Source organism: Narcine bancroftii, chromosome 2, assembly GCF_036971445.1.
Source record: "Narcine bancroftii isolate sNarBan1 chromosome 2, sNarBan1.hap1, whole genome shotgun sequence".
Taxonomy (NCBI): domain Eukaryota; kingdom Metazoa; phylum Chordata; class Chondrichthyes; order Torpediniformes; family Narcinidae; genus Narcine; species Narcine bancroftii.
Genome location: NC_091470.1, coordinates 244480864 through 244502981, shown reverse-complemented (window position 1 = coordinate 244502981; position 22118 = coordinate 244480864). Strand labels below are relative to the sequence as shown.

The 22118-nt window shown below is 41.8% G+C and overlaps 1 protein-coding gene across 24 annotated transcripts in view; it reads right to left on the bottom strand.

The window, feature by feature from the left end:
- Positions 1-22118, bottom strand: part of sugct (succinyl-CoA:glutarate-CoA transferase) — a 544214-nt gene that overhangs the window by 277131 nt on the left and 244965 nt on the right. Inside the window, exon 14 of one of the 24 annotated variants that reach the window (XM_069920670.1) lies at positions 15877-16097. The exons of the other annotated variants lie outside the window; for them this stretch is intronic. Within the exon in view, the coding sequence (XP_069776771.1) occupies positions 15900-16097 (198 nt within the window). The 3' untranslated portion in view covers positions 15877-15899. Of the gene's footprint in view, positions 1-15876; positions 16098-22118 lie in introns of those variants that run through there. 24 annotated transcript variants of the gene reach the window in all.

The following is a 22118-nucleotide window of genomic DNA, read 5'->3' as shown; positions in this document are numbered from 1 at the left end:
GAAGAGTATCTGGCTATAAAATAAACATGGATAAAAGCTAGAAAATGCCATTGACACATTTAGATTGTGAAAAGTATCAAAATGGAAGTAAATTTAAATGGAAAACAGATGGAATAAAGTATCTTGAAATAGGAACTGACAATGATTTACCAAATCTGTATAAACTGAATTATATTCTTATTTGGGGAAGATAGGAAAAGACCTGCACAAAATGGAGAGATTTATGGATTACTTTAGTGGGAAGGGTTAATTGAGTCAAAATGAAAGTAATGGCAAGACTGCAATGTCTTTTTCAATTGTTGCCTAAAAATTTCTTTAAATTATTGAATAATCATATTGGACAGTTCCTATGGAATAACAAGGCACCAAGAATTGCATTGGGAAAACTGACATGGGGCTATGGGCTGAGAGGATTTGCACTTTCGGATTAAAAAAATACTGCTTAGCTGCATGGGCTAGATTTTTCACAGCTTTCTTTGTGGAAGACAGCACCCCACCCCCTCCTATTTTCAAATAGGAATGCATTCAATGGGGGAGGTGGAAGCAAAGGATTTTATCTATAAATGGAGTGTCAAATCACTAAAAAAAACCAGATAACCCCATATTAATACATATGATAAGAACATGACAGGAAATTAATGAATGTATAGGGAAAAAAAAAGTAGGGATATCAATAAGAGTTCCACTGTGTAAAAATGTGTTATTGCCTATGAACATAGGCAATAGAATATTGAATTCATGGTATGACAAAGGATTAAGATATATAAAGGACTGTTGGCTGGAAGGAACTCTTATGTCCTTTGAACAATTAAAACACAAATACGGAGAGGCCAATGGAACCTTCTTCTGTTTTCTCCAGTTTAGATCATTCTTAAGAGAAAGATGAGGACTAACATTGACCCCACATGAAACCAGTGAAATGGAACAAATGGTATGGATGGGGAATGCACCCAAATTATAATAAAAATATATTATGCTCTCCAAAGTGAAAGTGCAAAACCAGGTTTACAGAGGACAAGGGAAAGATGGGAGTCAGATTTGAGTATAGTAATCTCAGAAAGAAGCTGGTCAGATTGGTGAATGGACAGTATGGCAGCAATTATAAATGCAAGATTATGGACAAGTTCAGTATAATTTTATGCACCAATTATATCTTACTCCACAGAAGTTATAAAGATCAAAAGCAGAAATATCAGAGATATGTTTCAGATGTGGAACTGAAATAGGAACTCTTCTACATGCTATGTGGTCATGTGTAAAGCTGAGGCCACTTTGGCAAGATATTACAGAAAAAATAACCAGGATAACAGGAATGGCCTTTGGAGGCGACCTGGGGCTATATATACTTGGTAACCTTATTGAAATAAGCAACAAATTGCCTAAATATCAAATCTCATTTATAAAAATAGCACTGGCAGTCACAAAAAATATATTGTGATCATTTGGAAGTCTAACTCCCCTCTACTTATAGCATGATGAACTGCAGAAACGAACAGCTGTATACCTATGGAAAAAAAATCATATATAATTTAAACAATACGTATGAGACTTTTGTAAAGATCTGGCAGCCGTACCTGGACCACAAAGGGGCCCAAATACAGTAAGAGTAAGAGAAAGGAATATAAATGTTGATATTATACATAACCAAAAGTGATTTCCCCCAACTGTATTCTAAATATTTAAAAGATATGGAAGTTCTGACAGTGTGCGGATCTGTATGTATAGAGGGGGGAGGGATGGAGTGTTTTTTTTTGTTTTTGTTGTTGTTTGTAAGAAAAGTTTAATATATTATGTTACTGAAGATTTTATTACTGGAATGTATATTAGAATGTAGTAAAGTACCAATGTATCAGCAGCCGTCCATGTCTTTTCTTATTATGAAGTGTACTAAATACAACAGTATATTTTTGAAAAAATCAAAAATAAAATATTCAATTTTTTTCCCCTCAAAATCAAAATACACTACATCTAAAAGATCTTCCTCCATTAAGTGTGCTTGTCACATCTTTGAAGAATTCTAACAAATTTATCAAACATGATTTTCTTTTCATAAGATCATGTTTTGATTGCATTAATCTTTTCTGAATGATTTATTATTTCTTCCGAGATTGTACTCTAGTATCTTAGCAACAACAGATGTTCAATTAAGTGCCCAATTGTTTCATGTTTTGTCTCCCTCCCTTCTTGAACCTGAACTCACATCTGTGGATTTCTAATATGTCTGTACCCTCCTGAACTTCGTCAATTTTGAAAACCCAATCAGTGACACTACTATCTCATCAGCCATTCTCTTTACAATCATTGGATGCATGCCATCAGGTTGTGGAAACGTTCTCCTTTAATTCAATTCTTAATACCCTGTCCAAAGCAACTATTGTTGTTTATATACCTTTGGAAAATTTACAGTGTCCTCTACCTGAAGACTAATGCAAAGTTGTGGTTTAAATTATCTGCTATATCCTTGTTTCATCTACTTAAATCTTTAGTCATACTCTCCAGGGATTTTATGTTAGCTACCATTTTCTTCTTGATGCACCATCAATAACTCCAAAAGACTGAAGTTGAACGAACTGATAGGCATTTATTAGCTTTTGAACAAAAGCACATCCATGTTGCTTGACTGTTTTGCACTGGTCAGGGGGCTGTGGAACATTCTGGAGCCTGTGGGAGGAGCCACAGGCACAGCCAACCAATGGGTGTGACCAACAGATGAACATATATATATAGATATATATACATACAGTGGTTTACCACATTCACCCATTGCTTTTTTATTAAGACTCCAGCGGTTGCTTTCCTAAGGGTGGCAGAGAGAAAGCAGAATACATTGATGGGTGGAGACCTAAACTTTTGCCTGGACTCCATTCTTGACAAGACAACAAAGACACTGGTGAGGTCCAAAGCAGCAAAAACAACTCTGGCCTTCATGAAAGAATTAAACTTGATAGACAAATGGAGACAGAGGAACTCAAAGGCTAGGAACTATTCCTTTTATTCAAAACCCCATGATTCCCACACTAGAATTTACTATTTTTTGATGTTTTCCTGGTTGGAGAACAGAGTCCTTGAATCAGAATACTTAGCAAGAAAAGCAGGCAAATGCATATAGACAGATGTCGTTTTAACGTTACATTGTTGAGTAATCCAGACTTTTGCTCCATTGTAAGAGGACAGATTGCCCTGTCCTGTGAAATGAACTCCCCCTCAACAGATAACAAATTTTTAATATGGGATGCCTACCTAAGAGGGCAGATAATTTTATATACAAATAGTATCAAAAGAATACATCTAAGGGAGTTAGAGACACTGAAACAGGAGATCACAAAATTAGAAAAAGAATTCCAAAATTCGGGATCAAATGAGAAATATTGGGAATTGGAAAACAAGAAACTTAAATATAATACTCTGCAAACATATAGAGTGGAAAAAATGTTCTTGAAATCCAAACAAAGATATTATGAACTAGGTGAAAAAACACACAAAATATTGGCCTGACAACTGAGAGCAGAGGAAACTCAACAGACAATTAAAGCGATTCAGTCTGAGCCGGACTCGATAACACACAATCAAAAAGAAATTAATGATACCTTAAAACTTATTATGAAAAATTATGTAAATCCAAGGTGCCAAGAGATATGGATAAAATTGAGGAGTTCCTGGTAAGAATTGAGCTGCTGAGACTGGTCCAAGAAGACCAGATGGAATTAGGAGGAAATTGAACAGGCCCTGGGGACCTTACAAACAAATAAGTTTCCGGGAAAGGACGGTTTTTCCTCTGAGTTCTATAACAAATTGATGTTTTGATTGCATTAACGAAAGACATTAATACTACTGTTAATGGGAATAGTGAACCAGGAGGCAGGGTCATGAACTCTCCCGGAGTCTTTTTCAACAGCCATTGTTGTGGGGATACCCAAAAAAAACAAGGACCCAAAGCCATCATCGTATAGACCCATATCACTACTAAATATAGATTACAAAATAATAGCCAAGGCACTGGCCAACATGTTGGGTCAATATCTCCCTAAACTGATAAACCTGGAACAAGTAGGCCTTATCAGGAAAAGGCACTCCACCAATAACTTAAATAGACTGCTCAACATTATTCACTGTATGACAATCCACTGACAAAAGTCAATACAAACGGGCAAGCGTCATCAACATTTCCCCTTAGTAGGTCCAGTAGGCAGAGATGTTCCCTGTTTCCAGGGCTGCTTGTCCTAGCAATTGAACCATTGGCAGAGATTATTAGAAAAGATCCATTGTTAATGGGATTCAAAGTGGGTCAATGTGAGCACAAAATAAATTTAATGGCAGATTATGTATTGTTGTACCTGACAGACCTGCCTGGGTCCTTGCCAAAGCTGCTCGCTATGGTACAAGATCAGGCTATAAGGCCAATACAGAGAAAAGTCATATTATGACACTGAATAAATTTAACTATGAAGAGCACCAAAAAAATTAGTAACTTTAGTTGGCAGACAGGAGCCATAAAGTACCTAGGAATAAAAATTGATAACAATTTGGATAACCTATATAAACTTAACTACCTTCCATGCTTGACAAGACAGAGGAAGATCTGACAAGGTTGAGGGACCTGCCTATCACTCTAATGGGGAGGCTCAACTGCAGAAAGATGAAGGTGATGCCAGGTCTTCAATACCTCTTCCAATCATTGTCAATTCCAGTCTCGCAATCTTTTTTTAAAAAAATGCTGAATGGCAACATAAGGAAATTTTTTTGGAATGGGAAAGTACCCAGAATAGCCTTAAAGAAACTGATATGGATCGACAGCCTGGGAGGGCTAAAATTACCTGATATAAAGAAATACTATCAAGCAATCCAGTCGAGGTTCCTCACATCCTTCTTTGAAGAGAGGGATACACCCACCTAGGTGCAAATGGGATGAGGGAGGAGATGATGAAGGATTTCATATACAAATGGGACCCCAAATCAATCAACAAAACAATAAAAAGGGGAAATCCAGTACTGAAACACCGGATCAAAATTTGGTATTAAATTATCAAAAGCACAGGGGGAAAAAGTGGAAATATTGCCTAATGTACCACTGATACAAAATGAGTTGATGCCCATGAACAAGGGGAACAAAATCTTGGGTGATTTAGCACCCTTAGGGCAGGGGTGTCAAACTCAAATTCACGGAGGGCCAAAATTAAAAACTTGGACTAAGTCAAGGGCCGAACTAAATATATATTGAAAATTTTCAACAACATCTGCATGTTTTCTCTTCTTTCAACATATGTAATGTTAAACTTTAGGATATAACTTTAGGAGGATAATGTTACAGGTCAGGAGTAGGTAGCTCAAGTTCACCCTTTGATTGACCTGAGGGAAACATATTTGGTCCCTGTGGAGATGTAGTCAGCATTCACAGGCTGTGTCCATTTTGGCCTGCATCAGGACTCAGCATTTCCTGCTCACTCCTCAGGCTCTAGGCCTCTATTCACCCTCGACCCACCATCCCTCTACCTGACCAGTCCTTTACCCAACCTCTACTCACCCCTCACTCCACTCGCTCTGCCTCTACCCACTCCATCCTATACACGCCCCTCTACTGCCTCTCCCCTCAACCCATCTCTCACCCTCTAATCACCCCTCCCCTACTCGCCCTGCCCCTCCCCTTTTACCTCTTCCCTATCCACCCCTCCTTCTACTCATCCCTCCCTCTAACTGCCCCTCGCACCACCATAACTTCCCCTGCCCATTACTCCTCACCTACACCCTCTGCCCACCCCTGCTTACCCACCCACTCAGGCCCAGCGCACTGCCGATCAGCCTTTGCGGACAGCCACCATCTCTCTCTTCACGTGCAGGGCCAAACCAGCCGTCCCTGGGGTTCCCGCGGGTGCAAGCGCTGAAGGCCGTGGCGACCGGGAGAAGTGTGCTCGCGCTGTGGAAGGGCCGTCCGGTACCAGTCGCGCGGGGCTCGCGCTGCCCAGGGGCCGTGCGCAGCCTGCCATGCCCGTCATGCCGACAGGAAATCACAGGCGCTCGCCCATCCACCGCACCGCTCGACAGGTAGGAGAAGTGACTGGTTGTGCGGGGAGCCTTCCAACTGGCTTGCCGGCTGATGACATCGACAGACTTCTCATGTTACAATTTCTCATGTTACAATGGGGAAGGATGTGCAATGAAGGGGGAGGATGGTGGGGGTGACATTACCAAAAAACAGCATCGGCTCTCGCTGCAGGGCGGGCCACCTCTAATACATTTTTGAAATGATCTTGCAGGCCAAATATAATTATATCGCGGGCCAAATTTGGCCCGCGGGCCAGAGTTTGATATCTGTGCCTTAGGGGATCGAATATATTAAGGACTGCTATGAAGGGAGACAACTGATGTCCTTTGAGCAGCTAAGGGGAAAATACGATTGGTCTTATGGAACCTTTCACTGTTTCCTCCAATTAAGAGCAATCCTGAGGGACAGGTGGGGTCCTGCAATAACCCCACCTGTTCCCAGTGAGGTCGAGAGGTTGCTTTGACAGGGAAGTGCACCTAAATGTATATCAAGAATGTACTTGGTACTCCAAGCTGAAAGCCCAAAACAAGAGTTAAATAGATCAAAGGAAAGATGAGAGTCGGACTTGGGCATCACAATTGACGAAAATGCTGGTCAGACTGGTGCAAGGACAGTGTCACAACAATCGTTAATTCTAGATATAGAATGGTTCAGTACAATTTTTTGCACCAGCTCTACCCAACACCCCTAAAAATTCCCAAAACAAAACCAGAGGTGCCAGAAACATGCTTCAGATATGGAGTGAAGCAAGGAACATTTCTTATGCAGCCTGGCCCTGCATAAAGGTAGCCCCATTCTGGCAAGATTTGGCCATACTAGCCAAAATAATGAAGGTAACCTTCCCACCGCACCCAACACTATATCTACAAGGGAATCTTATGGATATAGGCTACAAATTGACCAAATTCCAAATTCAATTCACATTTATATCCCCGGCCATAGCAAAAAATGCATAGCGATGACCTGGAAGTCCAACTCCCCTCTTCTTATCAGCAAATGGGCTATCAAGATGCTCAGCTGTATTCCCATGGAAAAGATTACCAATAACGTTAGGAACCAAAACTGTATCTTAATTGGAATATGGCAATCATATCTGGAATATATGGGAGCATGACTGTAGCCAACCCCCAACAAAAAGGTTTATAGAGAACTGCTAACAGATAGATTAAAAGTGCCGATACAAGGGGATGGTCCCATGGTCTCCATGGACACATATGGGAAATGCTGACGCCACATTCAACCTCTCATTTCTTCTCTTTGTTCTTCTCCTTTTACAACTTTTCTGTTTTATATCACGTCTATCTTTTCCTTTTTCTTGGGCTGAGAATTAGGGGGTGTGGGAATGGGGGTAGGAGAGACGTTATATATAAGTAAATCACTGGATAAAAATGACATGGTCTGTAACAACCAATGATATACTCTCCTGTTTAAGATTGAAAAATCAAAATAAAATATTAAAAAAAGACTCTGGCGGGGTAAAGTGGTGATGATACAGTAACAAATTAAGTCTATCAGGTGGTCTGTTTTTTCGCTGTGACCTTCATAATTCGGGCTGCGGTTGTGCACGGTGGTGGGGAACTGGGCAGTCTGGGGCCCATTGTGTGCCACAGTTGGCATTGGTCTGGTGGCTATACAGTGATGAGTCTAGCATGTTCTCTGTTAGGGGTACGGTAATGTGCCATGGCCCTGGTGTATCATGGGTGGGTAGGGATGAGGGATGTTTGGAGTAATCAGCGAAGGTTTCCAAGGCCCCTGAGGGTGCCAAGTCCCTAATAGAGACAGTGTCCTCATGCCCATCAGGGTATACCACATAGATGCATTAGGGATTGGTGTGGAGGAGGTGGACCCTTTTGACCAGAGGATCAGACTTGTGTCTCCTCATGTTTCAAGGTCTGGCATTGGGGACGTCAGCCAACGCCTGCACCATGGTCCCAGTCTCAGATTTCCTGTGAAAGGAAAACATACATTCATGCGGTGTGGCATTTATGGCAGTATATAGGAGAGACCTGATGGAGTGGAGTATCTCTGGGAAGATTCTTGCCAGTGGGAGACTGGAAGGCCCCTAGACCGTAGGGCTAGAAGGATGGCCTTCAAAATCACGGTGTTCTCACTTTTCCGTTCCCCCAGGGTTGTAGGTGGTGGTCCTGCTCATGGCCATGCCTCTGGCCAGCAAGTACTGGCGCAGCTTGTCACTCAGGAAAGAGGACCCCTGGTTGCTATGAATATAGCTGGGAAAGCTGAATGGAGTGAAGAGACTGCGCAGGGCCTTGATGACTGTGGAAGCTGTCATGTCAGAGCAGGGGATGGAAAACGGGAGTATTCATCAATAACATTGAGGAAGTACACATTGTGGTCTGTAGAGGCAGGGGTCCTTTGAAGTTGACACTCAGGCATTCAAAGGGGCAGGTGGCCTTTATCAACTGCGCTTCCTCTGGCCAGAAGAAGTGAGGTTTGCACTCTGTGCAGACCTGACAGCTTTCGGTCATTGGCCTGATCTCTTCAATGGAGTACAAGAGGTTGCAGGATTTGACAAAGAGGAAGAACCTGGTAATTCTGTGGTGGCAGAGATCATTGTGAATGGCTTCTAAATGATCAATCTGTGCACTAGCACAGGTCCCACAAGATAGGACATCAGAAGGCTCATTGAGTTTCCCGGGCTGGTACAGGATATCATAATTGTAGGTGGACAGTTTGATTCTCTATCTCAATACCTTGACGTTCTTGATTTTACCCTGCTGCTGATTATTAAACATGAATGCAACAGCCTGCTTGTCAGTTAACAGGGTGAATTATTTACCAGCCAGGTAATGTCTCTAGTGCCTTGACAATAGGTTGGGCCTCCTTCTCAACAGAGGAGTGTCGAATTTCGGGGATTAGAGGGTATGAGGAAAGAAAGCAACAGATTTGCAACCAGAGCAAAGTCTGACGCATCACTTTCCACCTGTAATGGGATGGATTCATCCACCGCATATATTGTGGCCTTGGCAATATCTGGCTTGATGCACTGAAGGCTGCATGCAGGCCTCTGGCATCAAAGGGAAAGAGGTGAATTTGACAAGGGGTTGGACCTTCTCTGCACAGTTAGGGGCCAATGGCCATAGTGAAAGAAAAAGCCTAGGCACCTTTTTAGGGCCCTAAGACTGTGAGGAAGGGGAAGTTCCAGGAATGGGTGCAAGCTTTTAGGGACTGGACCAATGACTCAGTTCTCAACAACACAAGATCACAAGATAAAGGAATAGAAGCAGGACATTTGGCCCATCAAGTCTGCTCTGTGAAACCTGCCTGAGCTAAACTGTTCTTGCATTTAGTTCCAAGTTCTGGCCTTGTCCCCATATCCCATGATACCCTGACTAATTAGATACCTATCAAACAAAGGATGGCAAAGTGGGTTGTGCGAAATATGCACTTGGTCATATAGTACGTGAGATTGAGGAGCTTGGCAGTTTCGAGGAGTTTTTGAAGGTTAGTATCAAGGTCCTGCAGGTCATGGCCACAGATGGTGACATTGTCAAGATACGGGAATGTGGCCTGCAGCTTGTACTGATCTAACATGCAGTCCATCTTTCACTGGAAGACAGACTCCATTGGTGACACCAAAGGAGGCCTGCAAGAAATGGTAGCGATGGCCATCCACCTTGAACCCAGTGTATTGGCAGTCCTCTGGGCAGATAGGGAGCTGATGATATGCAGATTTCAGGTCATTGATAGAAAAGACCTGATATTGTGCAATTTGGTTCACCATATTGGACATACAGGGGAGAGGGCGCACGTCTAATTGTGTGTACCTATTAATGGTCTGACTGTAGTCAATGACCATCCTGTTCTTCTCCCCATTCCTCACTACCACTACTTGAGCTCTCCAAGGACTGGTGCTGGGCTCAGTGATCCCCTCATTAAGTCACCGCTGCATCTCTGCCCGAATAAAAGCCCTTTCTCTGGCATTGTATCTCCTACTTTTGGTGGCAAAGGGTTTATAGTCGGGGGGTGAGATTGGCGAACAACAATGGAGGGGTGATTTTGAGAGTGGAGAGCAAAAGTTTAAAGTCTTTATAATCTGTACCCCGCACGGTCAGAGTCACTACACAGTAGCCACAGACATCTGCTGTATGTGACCTTGAGGCCAAAGAGACCTTTTAGTTTACTGGCCATACCATGAGGCAGTAACGTTGCACCACGTCAGGATGAATAAAGCTCTCCCTGCTCCCATGATCAAATAGGCAACTTGTCACATGGTCGTTTAGCTGAAATGACCATTAATGACCTAGTGAGCTGATGCGCACTGGCCTGGTCGAGTGTAATAGAAGCCAGTATCAGATTTTTGCTTGTCGCTTAGGTGGAGAGGTCATGTGCTTATTTGGAATATGGTGGTGTTCAAGATGAGGACCCCACGGCCTGCACAGCGCTGCTGAATCCCAAAGATGCCGCCAAAGATGGTGGCCCCACGGCTCGCACATGGCACTGCTAGTTCCTGGCGATGGTGGCATCCAGGATAGCGGCCCCCTCTATCTGCACATGGTGCTGCTGGAAAGGGGTTTAGATCTACACAGCTTAGCATAGTGTCTCTTCTTCCTGCAGCTGGAGCAGACCGTGCTTTATGCTGGGCAGCATTTCCTCAGGTGCTTGCCCAGCCCACAGAAATAGGAGTACAGCAGCCGGTGGTTGGGTCACTGACTGCACCTAGGTTCACAAAGTACTGCTGCTGTGGTCAGATCGTTAGTGGGGCGAGGGGGTGGCAGTGTGGGGAAACCATGTGATGGCTACATTGTCGGTTGAGTAGGCCTCCATATTCTGGACAGCCATTTTCAACGTACCTGCCAACTCAACTGTTCTCCACAGACTGAGCTCCTCTTGCTCCAATAATCTTTGGCGTATGTAGATCAACCTGATCCCTGCAAGATAGGCATCCTGATCATGTCCTCTATGTACTCTATAGCTGTCACAGCCTTACATTCACAGGCCCTTCTGAGGGTTCACAGGGCTTGGAGGAACTTGGTGCTGACTCCCTTGGTCACTGCTTTTGGGTCACCAGGAGATGCCTGGTGTAAACTTTGTTAATCTTTTGTAGGTACTAGCCTTTTAGAATTTCCATGGCCTCCTGATATGATGCAGCGTCCCTGATCATTGAGTACACCAGGGTGCTGACTCGGGAGTGCAGTACCTGTAATTTGTTGGTCTCTGACTGCACAGTGGCTGAAGATGCTCGCAGGAATGACTTGAAACAGTGTGGCCAGAGTTTAAACCTGGTAGATGTCTCAGGTAATTGAGGATCCATTTCCAGCTTCTCTGGCTTCAGGATCTGGTCCATTATAAAACTAAAGCTAATATAATTGATGAACCATAAATAACTCCAAAAGACTGAAGCTAAAAGAACTGATAGGCTTGTATAAGCTTTTATTTTGGTTATCGAAGGGGTATTGTCTGCCGCACTTCCTACAGGTCTTGGGGGCTTTGCACTTTTCTGAATGTGTTCTTTATAGCATCAACCCTTCCTTCCCTTCGCTGTGGGTGGGTCTGCATAGATAGGGATTTAATTTGTATCCTCGTGGCTTCGAAGGCTCTGGCTGTGTCTATAGCTTCGCCCAGTTTCAAGTTATCTTTCCCTATAAGAGACTTCTGCACTTTGGGATGGGCACTCTCCCATATTTGTCGATCAACTAATCTTTCCTCTATATCCTTAAATCTGCATTTTGCAGCAACAATTTTTAGTCTAGTAGGAAGTTATGAACAGTTTCATCAGTTTCTCGCATTAAGCCTTGAAATTCATAGCATTTAGTTCTATGATTAGACCTGGGTTCAAAGTGAGAAGCAAACTTTGCAAATATCTGCTCTGGAAGCTTCTTAAATAACTTAGAGATGAAAGATTCAAATAACAGAAGAGACTTTACTTACTGATGTCTTCCACCATTTCAGAAAACTGTTCACACACCCTCGCATACATATACATATACCCCATTCCTCCAAAAGTATGACCCAAGATCCAGAAGAGCAATCTCCAATAACTAAGCAAAGCACCACAAACAGCAATTTGGGCATGGTATTTAGTAAACCAGACACAAGGTCACTGGTGCAAATGCACAAATATTAGTTCAGAAAATGAAAAGTATACTGCCCAACCTTCTTTTCCAATGTAGGATTTAGGATATCCACTGAATGCTGGCCAATCAAGCCTGAAATTTTGGGGGTGTGGAGCAGCATCAGAATTACTGCAGACCTATGTGTGAGAAGGATACTCTTTCAGATGGGTGAATGGTGGTGGAATGGGGTGTGGGGAGTAAGTCAAGGATGTGGAAGCATGGTTGTGTAAAAGGTGGAGTTTAGATCAAAGGCTTGGAATGTGCTTGGGAAATTATGTAGCAGGGTTGTTGCTGATCCAGGAATGGGATCAAAATGTAGGGAATTTGAGTGAACATCAGGAATAGCTGAGAAGTGAATGAGGTGGTTAGTATCCTGAAAAATTAGTAAATTAATTGACTTACTAGGGCTGCACTGGGAGGACATGCTTATTGTGTGAGTACGCATTGAAAATTAGTTCTGCAATAGGTGAACTCTGAAAGGAGTGCAGCACAGTAACTGACACAGAACTCCATGTGCTACCAATATAACCATTACCATTAGTTTTGGTGCAAGAGTGACACAAAAAGTGCATGATGGAATTTCAACAAAATAATCCAGAAATGATCATCACTGCATTTCATTCAAGGAAAAACTTTTCATTTGCAAAACACTGTCAAAAGGTCATTATGCAATTAAATTTCTAAGCAACAGTCTTCCAGTGTGCACACGTGTAAGCTAAAATAAATTACAGCTGTGCCTGAAAGCAGATAGCATAAACAAAGGATAACCATTCAATCTGAGACTGCTGAGTCTGGATTATAGCCAGGACACTCTGCAACAGCAAGTCACTGGTTGCTTATCAAATTCACTGAAAATATGCATTATCATGTTAAGATATTTTTTTCAGATTTTATTATAAATTTTGCTGCTGATCTTTATACTATCACAAGTTCTTTCCAACAGATGATTGAAAATTCTTATTTTCTACCTAAATTCAGCTATCACTGCATTCACTGTAAAGAAACAATGCATCCAAAGCATTAACCTGGAAGTAATACTACGTTTCACATTAATTTATTAATGATTAATGACAGGAAAAGTAAATCTGAGGCTGCAAGCAAAATAGCTAAGCTGTAGAGAACAATCTAGTGTATTGTTCAATTTTTGTTTTCACATTACCAAAGTTGGTTTTATATTGTGGCTTAACATATATTGATATTAACAATTATATAGGAAAGGTAAGCTAGTGGTGAATAGGGAATTAAGAGCCCCTTTTCCACTGGAATCCCAGTTCATTGGCTGTGCAGTGCCCCGCGATAGGAAACCCTTTGTGTCATTTCCACTGGGCCCTTAACTGGGACAGTAATTGCTTTTCAACTGAACACAACTCATCGCCAGGGATCAGAGTGTTCTATCTTCAATTGGAAACGGGTGACTTTCTGCTGTCCCTTTTCCACTAGGTTTAATCAGCACGCTGGCGCCAGCAAATGCTGGGGGACATGAGTAGGGGTAGAGGCGATTAATCCCCAGCATGAAATGGCGTAATTTGATGCCTGGGTTTGGACAATGTTCCTTTTCCACTGGACCCGGTCCCAATAAATTCCCAGTTAATTCCTGGGATAGGATGCTAGTGGAAAAGGAGCTAAGGTTATGTTTATTTGTATTACACCTGGATAGTTCAAAATTGGGTGACTGCCTACAGCTGGTTGTAAAGTTTGTCTCATCATACTGCGCAAATTGTAAAATGTAAAAATGACACCATAAAATTTGACACTGGTACAATGTACTGAAAGGCTCCTCCATAATAGTCCTGGGAGCAGAGTTACGGCTTCAGCATGCCTGTGGTCCATCATATTTCATAAGACTCCTTAGTCTTCATTATTTGCATGCTGTACATATTCATAATTCCAAATAGCCAAAAGTTGGCTTCCATGACTATATTCATTCATTCCTGAAATTTTATCAACTGTTACAAGCAATATATAGGAGTGCTTCACATACTTTAAAGGTGCAATTGTGGTAACAGCAGCATCTGATTGTACAAGTACAATCCGATGGAACAACATTCTCTGGTCCTCGAAGCAAAACGTGGAGACACACGACCAGACATAAAACACATACAGACAAACAATACATTTGGAGGACATGTATTTCATCTATACAAATAAGTAAATAAAACTAGTTCTATATTGAGTCTTGGATGGTTACTGTGAGCAGTTCATTTGATCGTTCAGCATTCTCACTGCCCATGGGAAGATGATGTTCCTCAGCCTAGTAGTGCCGGCTCTGATACTCCTGTATCCTTTCCCATGGTGGGAGCAGCTGAAAGATGCTGTGTGCAGGATGGAAGAGGTTCTCAATGATTTTGCATGGCCACTTCAGACAACAATCCTGGTAGATCACGGTGATGGGGTTGTGGGGTGGGTATGGTAGGGAGACTCTGCAGCAACCATATCACACTGTGATGCAGCCAACCAGGAAATGTTCAGTTGAGCTCCTATAGAAGATTGACATAATGGTGGCTGGTAGCCTTGCCTGCTTCAGACTTCTCAGGAAGTACAATTACTATTGCGCTTTCCTGACAAGTGAAGAGAAGTTGAGTGTCCACAATAGCCCACAAGTTAACTCCAAGGAACTTGGTGCTCTCCACCAAGTTGTTGATGTGGAGTGGAGGGTGGTAGTTCCTGGTCCTCCTGAAGTCCACAATCATCTCCTTCATCTTGTTCACGTTGAGACAGGATGTTACTCTCGCACCATTTCACAAGATTTTCCATCTATTCTCTGTAGTGTGACTCATCATTGTTTCTGATGAGGCCAACTATTGTGTCATCTGCAAATGATGACACTGTTGGAGATGGATCTGGTGATGCAGTTGTGGATCAGTAGGATTCCTCAGTATCCTTTCCAATAATTTTCTTATCACTGATGTTAGGCTTTCCTGCCTATAAATTCCTGGATTATCCTCCCTTCCCTCCTTAAACAAAAGTACTACACTCTAGTACTCTGAGAATTTACCTGTTGTCAAGGCCCCAGCAATCTCTTTGGCTCTTTCAATAATCTGGGTAATATCCCACCAGGTCCAGGAGCTACTCACTTTAATGCCCAACAAAAGACCTGGGACTGTCTCTTTCATGATCTCAAAAATGTCCTAATACATGTACATTCTCTACCTTTTGTTCACTATCACTATCCTCCATATTCTTCTCCTTGGTAAATTTCAATGCAAAGCAATCTACTCATTTATTACCTCACCCACTTCCTCTGACTCCAAGCATAAACTACCTCCTTGGTCACAGAGTTGCCCTATCCTCTTCCTGGTCATCCTCTTGTTTTTAAAAGGTAAAAAATGCCTTGAAATTCTCTTTAATTCTGCTTGCTAATTCTTATGTTGGCCTTCCTAATGCCCTGTCTGAGCGCTTTCCTCCAATCTTTATATTCTTCCAAGGCCCCGGCTAAATATAGCTTCCTAAAACTTACATATTCTTCCTTTTTCTTTTTGACTAAATTTACAACCTCTCTCATCATTCTCTTACCTTGCCACTCCAGTCCTTCCTTCACACTGGCACATGTTGGTTCTGGACATTATTAGTAGACTATAATTCATAAGATTTCAGATTTATTGTCAGTATACATACATATCATCACAAACAGCCCTGAGATTCGTTTTCCTGTAGATAAGGCAGAAATACCACTTAATTACAGTGCAAAAGGAAATGACTCAATATACACATGTAAGCAAATAAAGAAATGTAAACAAACATTGTGCGATACAGAGAGGGAGGAAAAAAATCAATAATGTGCAAAACTATGCCCTTAAATGAGTCCCTGATTGAGTTTGTTGTTGAGGAGGCTGATGGTGGAGGGGTAGCAGTTGTTCCTGAACCTGGTGGTGCATGTCTTGTGGCACATACACCTCTTTCCTGATGACAGCAGCGAGAACAAAGCATGTGCTGGGTGGTGTGGATCCCTGATGATTGCTGCTTCTCACCGACGGCAGTGTTCCCTGTAGATTAATTTTTTAAAAATTTATACATACAGTACAGTAACTGGCTATTTCGGCCCACGAGTAGATGCCATCCAATTTACACCCAATTAACCTACACCCCCGGTATGTTTTGAATGGTGGGAGGAAACTGCAAACCCCGGAGAAAACCCACATAGACATGGGGAGAATGTACAAACTCCTTATAGTGGATGACTCAAACCCCAGTCCCAGTTGCTGGTGCTGTAAAGGTGTTACACTAACCACTACGCCAACCATGCCACCCTATCGAGATGTTCTCAATAGTGGGGAGTGTTTTACTCTTGATGTTCTGGGCTGTGACCATTACCTTTTGCAGGGCTTTACAATACCAGACCTAATACGTTCCTCCACACATCTGTAGAAATTTTCCAGGGTTGCTGATGTCATACCAAACCTCCGCAAACTACTGAGGAAGTAGAGGCGCTGATGTGCTTTCTTCACAAAAATGCTATTTTTATGTTCAGCCCAGGAAAGATCATCTGAGATAGTGACTCCCAGGAACTTAAATTTGCTCACACTCTCCACCTGATTCCCCCAAAGATCACTGGATTGTATACCTCTGGCTTTCCCTTCGCAAAGTCAACAACCATCTCCTTAATTTTGATGACAATAATTGTGAGAATGTTGTTGGCGACCCATTCAGCTAAGTTTTCAATCTCCCTCCTGCATGTTGACTCATCGCCCCTTTATATACAACCCATTATCATGGTATCATCAGTGAATTTGTAGATGGTGGTGTTGTAATACCAAGCCACACAGTTATAGGTGTATAGCGAGTAGAGCAGGAGACTAAGAACGCTCCCCTGTGATGCCCTAGTACTAATGGATATTGTGGAGATGATGTTCTTACTAATCCTCACTGATTTTGGAGATGAGGAAATCCAGGATTACATAAGAAATAGGTCCAGGAGTAGGCCATCTGGCCCGTCGAACCTCTTCCGGCATTCAACAAGGTCATGGCTGATCTGATCATTGAGTCAACTCCATAGTGGGTGTTGAGTCCCAGGTCTTGGAGTTGGCTCATCAATTTTGAAGGGATGATGCTGCTATAACAGGCAAATGTGAATGAATTTTTGCTGCCACTCAGGCAGGAGCTGATAACGCTTCTACAGCAGCCTTTCAAACACTTCATCACTGTTGATGTAAGTGCACTGGTCAATAGTCATTTAGGCTGGTTACCACTGGTAAGATTGACGCCTGTTTGAAACACCCTGCTGAAGTAAGATGTTGAAGATATCCATGAATACATTGGCAAGTTGGTCAGCACAGATTCTTAATACTCAGCTGGGTATTCCAACCGGAGCAGATGCTTTTCTTGGATTAACTCTCTTAAAGGCAGCCCAGATGTCATCCTTGGATACGGAGAGGAAAGGATCATCAGGGTCATGGGGGTGTGCAGTGGTGCTTCTTCCTTGTTCTTTTGGTTAAATTGGTGTAGAAAGCATCGAGTTCATCTGGGAGCGAAGCTTTACCGTCTCCCACAGCACTGGATTTGGGTTTGTAGCAGGTAATGTCATTTAGACCCTACAAAGCTGTCAGGTATATTTTATTGTTTCCATTTTCATCTGGAAACTCCACTTCGCCCAGAAGATAGCTTTCCATAGCTGCTCCTTCTATAGTGATCCGAATCTCCAGACTTCAAGACCTGTGATCTGACTCTCAGCAGGTTCCAGATTTCATTGTTCATCCAGGGTTTCTGGCTGGGGAAATCTCTGAATGATTTGATGGGGGCACACTGATCTACAGCTATTTTGATAAAGTCTGTGACAGCCCGAGTGTAATCATTCAGATCTCAGCTGAGTCCTTGAACACTGCCCACTCCATTGACTTAAGGAAGTCCTGTAATTTTTCTTCAGCCTCTTGCAACCACCTTGTAGTTGTCCTGATCTCTGGAGCCTCTCTTTTTAGGCTCTGTCTGTATGAAGGCAGAAGGAGCACAGCCAGGTGATCCAACTTGCCCAATGCGGTCTCAGGAAAGAATGGTAGGCCTTCCTTATCCTGGTGTAGCAGTGATCGAGTATGCAGGAGTCCTTGGTGTAGCTGGTTACATGCTGGTGGTAGTTAGGCAAGGTTTTCTTAAGAAAGACCTAGTTAAATTCACCAACTAAGTTTTGTAGTGTGTCGGGCTGGACTGTCTCCTTTCTGACTTCATGCAGCTCCGCAAATTACTGTAATTGACTTCAGGAAAGATATTAACTCCAGTGAGAATCACTGTGAGAACTCTCGCGGTAGATAGAAGGGTCTGCATTTAAACGAGATTTGCTCTAAGGCAGTAGAGCAAAAGGTTGACTAACCCCAACATCAGAGCACCACCCAGTATTAACAAAAAAGCACACACTATCCCCTCTCCCCCATAACTATCTTTAAGCTTAAGGAATTGTAATCATTATTCCCAAAATGCTGCCCATCTACAACTCTGATTATCTGGCCAGGCTCATTTGCCAATACATTGTTCTTTTTATAATACCTCAGAGCAAAAAACCCTGCAAAATGTACTAGAATCAGCCCAGTTCATCACAAGCAAAACTCTCTCCACCAGTGAGAATATGGAATATTGTTATTGGAGAGCAGCAGCAATTATCGAGGATCCACACCACCCAGAAGATGCTCTGTTTTTGCTACTGCCATCAGGAAGGAGGTATAGGTGCCAGAAGACTTGTACTTCCAGGCTCAGAAATAGTTGCCATTCCTTAACCATCAGACTCCTGAACAACATACTCATTCAGAGACTCGTTTGAGCACTTATGCTTTGCTCATTATTTATTACTGAATATTTATACTTCTGTATTTGCACAGTCAGTTTGTTTATAGCTCTTGGCAATTGGGATTTCTGCCAGGTCTGCAGAAAAAGAATCTCGGGGTTGTACAAGATGTCATGTCTGTACTCTGACAATAAATTTGCACGTTGGAAGTTTGAACTTTATATGGCCTCCTTTTGGGATGGACTATTTACTGCTTCAAGAAACCCTCCTAGATACACTTTACAATCTAAACCATTGGTACTAAGGTTGTCCCAGTCAATATTGGGGAAATTAAAGTTTCTCTTTGCTACAACTCTGTTGCTTTTACAACATTTCCCCATCCATCTATGTATCTGTTCCACCTCCTGGTGGCTATTGGGAGGCCTTATTTGTGATCTGCACCCACATTGCCTCAGGAGATGACCTACCATTAGCCCTCTCAGAATGTAGCTGTGACACGCTCCCTGATAAGCAAAGTAATATCCTACCTGTTTTACCTCTGACTTCATTGCATAGAAAACAACAAATCCAGGAATATTTAGCTGCCAATGCTCTGCCTCTTGCAGCCAAGTCTCTCTAATGCCTCAACATTATAATTCCAAGAAATGACCCAGGATCTAAGTTTGTCTGTCTTACTAAAAATACCCCTTTCTTTAAAATATACATACTTCAGACTGTCAGTCATGCTGTGATCATTCACCTGTCCCTTTCTGCCCTTCCTTTCAGACTAAATTGCCCTTGCATCTACCATCTCCTCAACTTGTCTATTTGCTGCTCTGGTTCCCACCCTGTCAGTTTGATTTAAACCTTCCTGGGTGGCACTTGCAAACTTCCCTGAAAGGATATTGTTATGAGCCCAGAGGACCCCAAAACCCAGCAGCAATAGATATTCACCAAGACAAATGGTTACTTAAACAAAAGTTGCCTTTAATTATCTTTAAACATGAAAATAGAATCAAACTTTAACTTATCACTATTGACTTACTTCACCTAACTTAACCCCCTTCTATTTCTAAGCACACATGTATATAATGTGTGCGTAAGTTCTGAAAAGTTCTTTGGTTCATAGTCCAATCTCACTTCTCTTTCCTCCAAGTTCACTGGTTGCAAGAAATTCTTATACTGTGCACAGAATTTAACATTTATAAAGTTCACCAGGCTTTGGTGCTGGAAAGGAAAATGGTTACAGCTTAGGAAAGTTCTTGTCGGTTTAGAGAGAGATTTGTTGTTCCAGTAAATCCACAACTGATTCCTTTTTAATCAGCCACTCCAATGTCTTGCTGACAAAACCTGACCCCTTCAGGATTCTTCAGATGATAACCTCTTTCTTTCAGGTCACCACAGTTCCTTTTTGTTTCTCTTATTTCAAGTGAAACATTAGACAGCCAGTCCTCTTCTCTTGCATGAACCACAAGACTTTGACCAGGCTGAACAAAGTACTTACAAACCCATCTTCCAAATGGGGGTTTGCACAAGCTTGCCAGCTTTTCCTGTTCCCGTCCCAGCTGCTGTTACAGGCTGTAAGACTGTAGAAGTGATCTCTGTCATTCCCTCTCTGAGAGAAAAAGCCTGTTTGACTCTCTCTGGTTGCAAAACTTCATGACCCTCTTATAACAGCTCCAGACAGAGAGTGGCTCCAACAAGCTCTTTCATCTGTTGCCTTTTTGTAAACAACAATCCATTAGTGAAGTTTCTTGGTCATTCTCCAAAGCTCTTGCAAAGATTGTTGGCCCTGACATGACGAGCATGGGGCAGAGCTCCAGTATTTTACATAAGATCTGTTTTAAAGTGTTTTTATGTGACCTACTCTAACAAACTTTTTCCAATTTATCTCCCAAAAACGTATCTATATAATCTGTCACAATATGAGTTCCTCTTCTGTTCAGTTGTACCTTGTTTTTCTTTACTGCCCTGTCCCTGTCATTCATGATGACAACTAATATGACTTGTATGTCAAGTGCACATGCACAATTAGGGTAACATTTTCAAACTCTTACAGCACTTGAAGTGTGCAAAAAAAAATGTTAATATTGCAAATATTAGGCTAGAATCTCTAATGGATTAACATTACCTTCAAACTGCTCTGAAGTGTCCCTTAAGTCTCTTGAATTGTTGTGAGCCTACAACTTCCTGATTCATAAACTGGAGCTTTTGTGAATGTTTAATTAAAAATTCCATACATAGTGGATTCCACAGAGATTACTTTATATGAAAGTTGTCCATATGAATAAACTATTGATTGTGATACACTTGAACAAATTTATTACGTTAAATTCTCTCACCATTATTCCTTAAAATATTCAGCAGATGGAATAGCAATCCACGTGTTATAGTGAACATTTATGCTCAGGATAATGTGTTTGCTTTCTACCTGCAAAACTAACTCCACATGCGATATTCATACAATATAAACAAAAGCAGGATTAAAATAATGTGTGGGCCTCATGTGATGGCTGAGGATGAGAGAATGACATTTTGAAATTCTTACAGCACTTGAAGTGTGCAAAAATCATTAATATCCCAACTATTAGACTAACATCTCCAATACATCAGCATCATCTTAGAAGTGCACTGAAGTGTTCCTTAGTTTGCATGCTTACATCTCTGGAGCTGTTGTGAGCCCACACCTTCCTGATACATAAACTAGAGCTACTATGAACATTTACCATAATTAAAAATTGCAAATGCAATAGATTGGTTTTTATAAGAGATGTTCATATGAGTAAACTATCGACCCTGATATGCTTGGACAATGCTTAAATTTATAACATTAAATATTCTCAACATTATTTCAGAAAATATTTGGCAGATGGAATACCAATCCACATGTTTTAGTGGACCTTTATGCTCAGGATAATGTCTGCTGGCATTTTCACTTGCAAAACTCACTCCACATGCTACATTCGTAGAATATAAACAAAAGCAAGACTCAAAGGATATGTGGGCCTCATGTAATAGCTGATTCCAGATGCTCTTCAGCAGCCACACCTCAGCACTGGGGCCAAGTGGTTCTCATGTCAGACTTATTGTTGAAGTATGACTCCAAATATTTTAGCCAGGAAAAACAGCCAGCAGATAAAGAAATGGACAGAATAACTTTTTTTCAAAAAAAATTATAATGTACGCATGAAAATTGTCTGGTTTCAGTGAATTTTGGAAATCTGCAAAAAAGGCAAGTTATACTGCACCTTTGGAGAGACAAAAAAGTTTCAGGTTGATGATCTTTTATAAAACTTGCAAAATATTAGAGATAATTGAG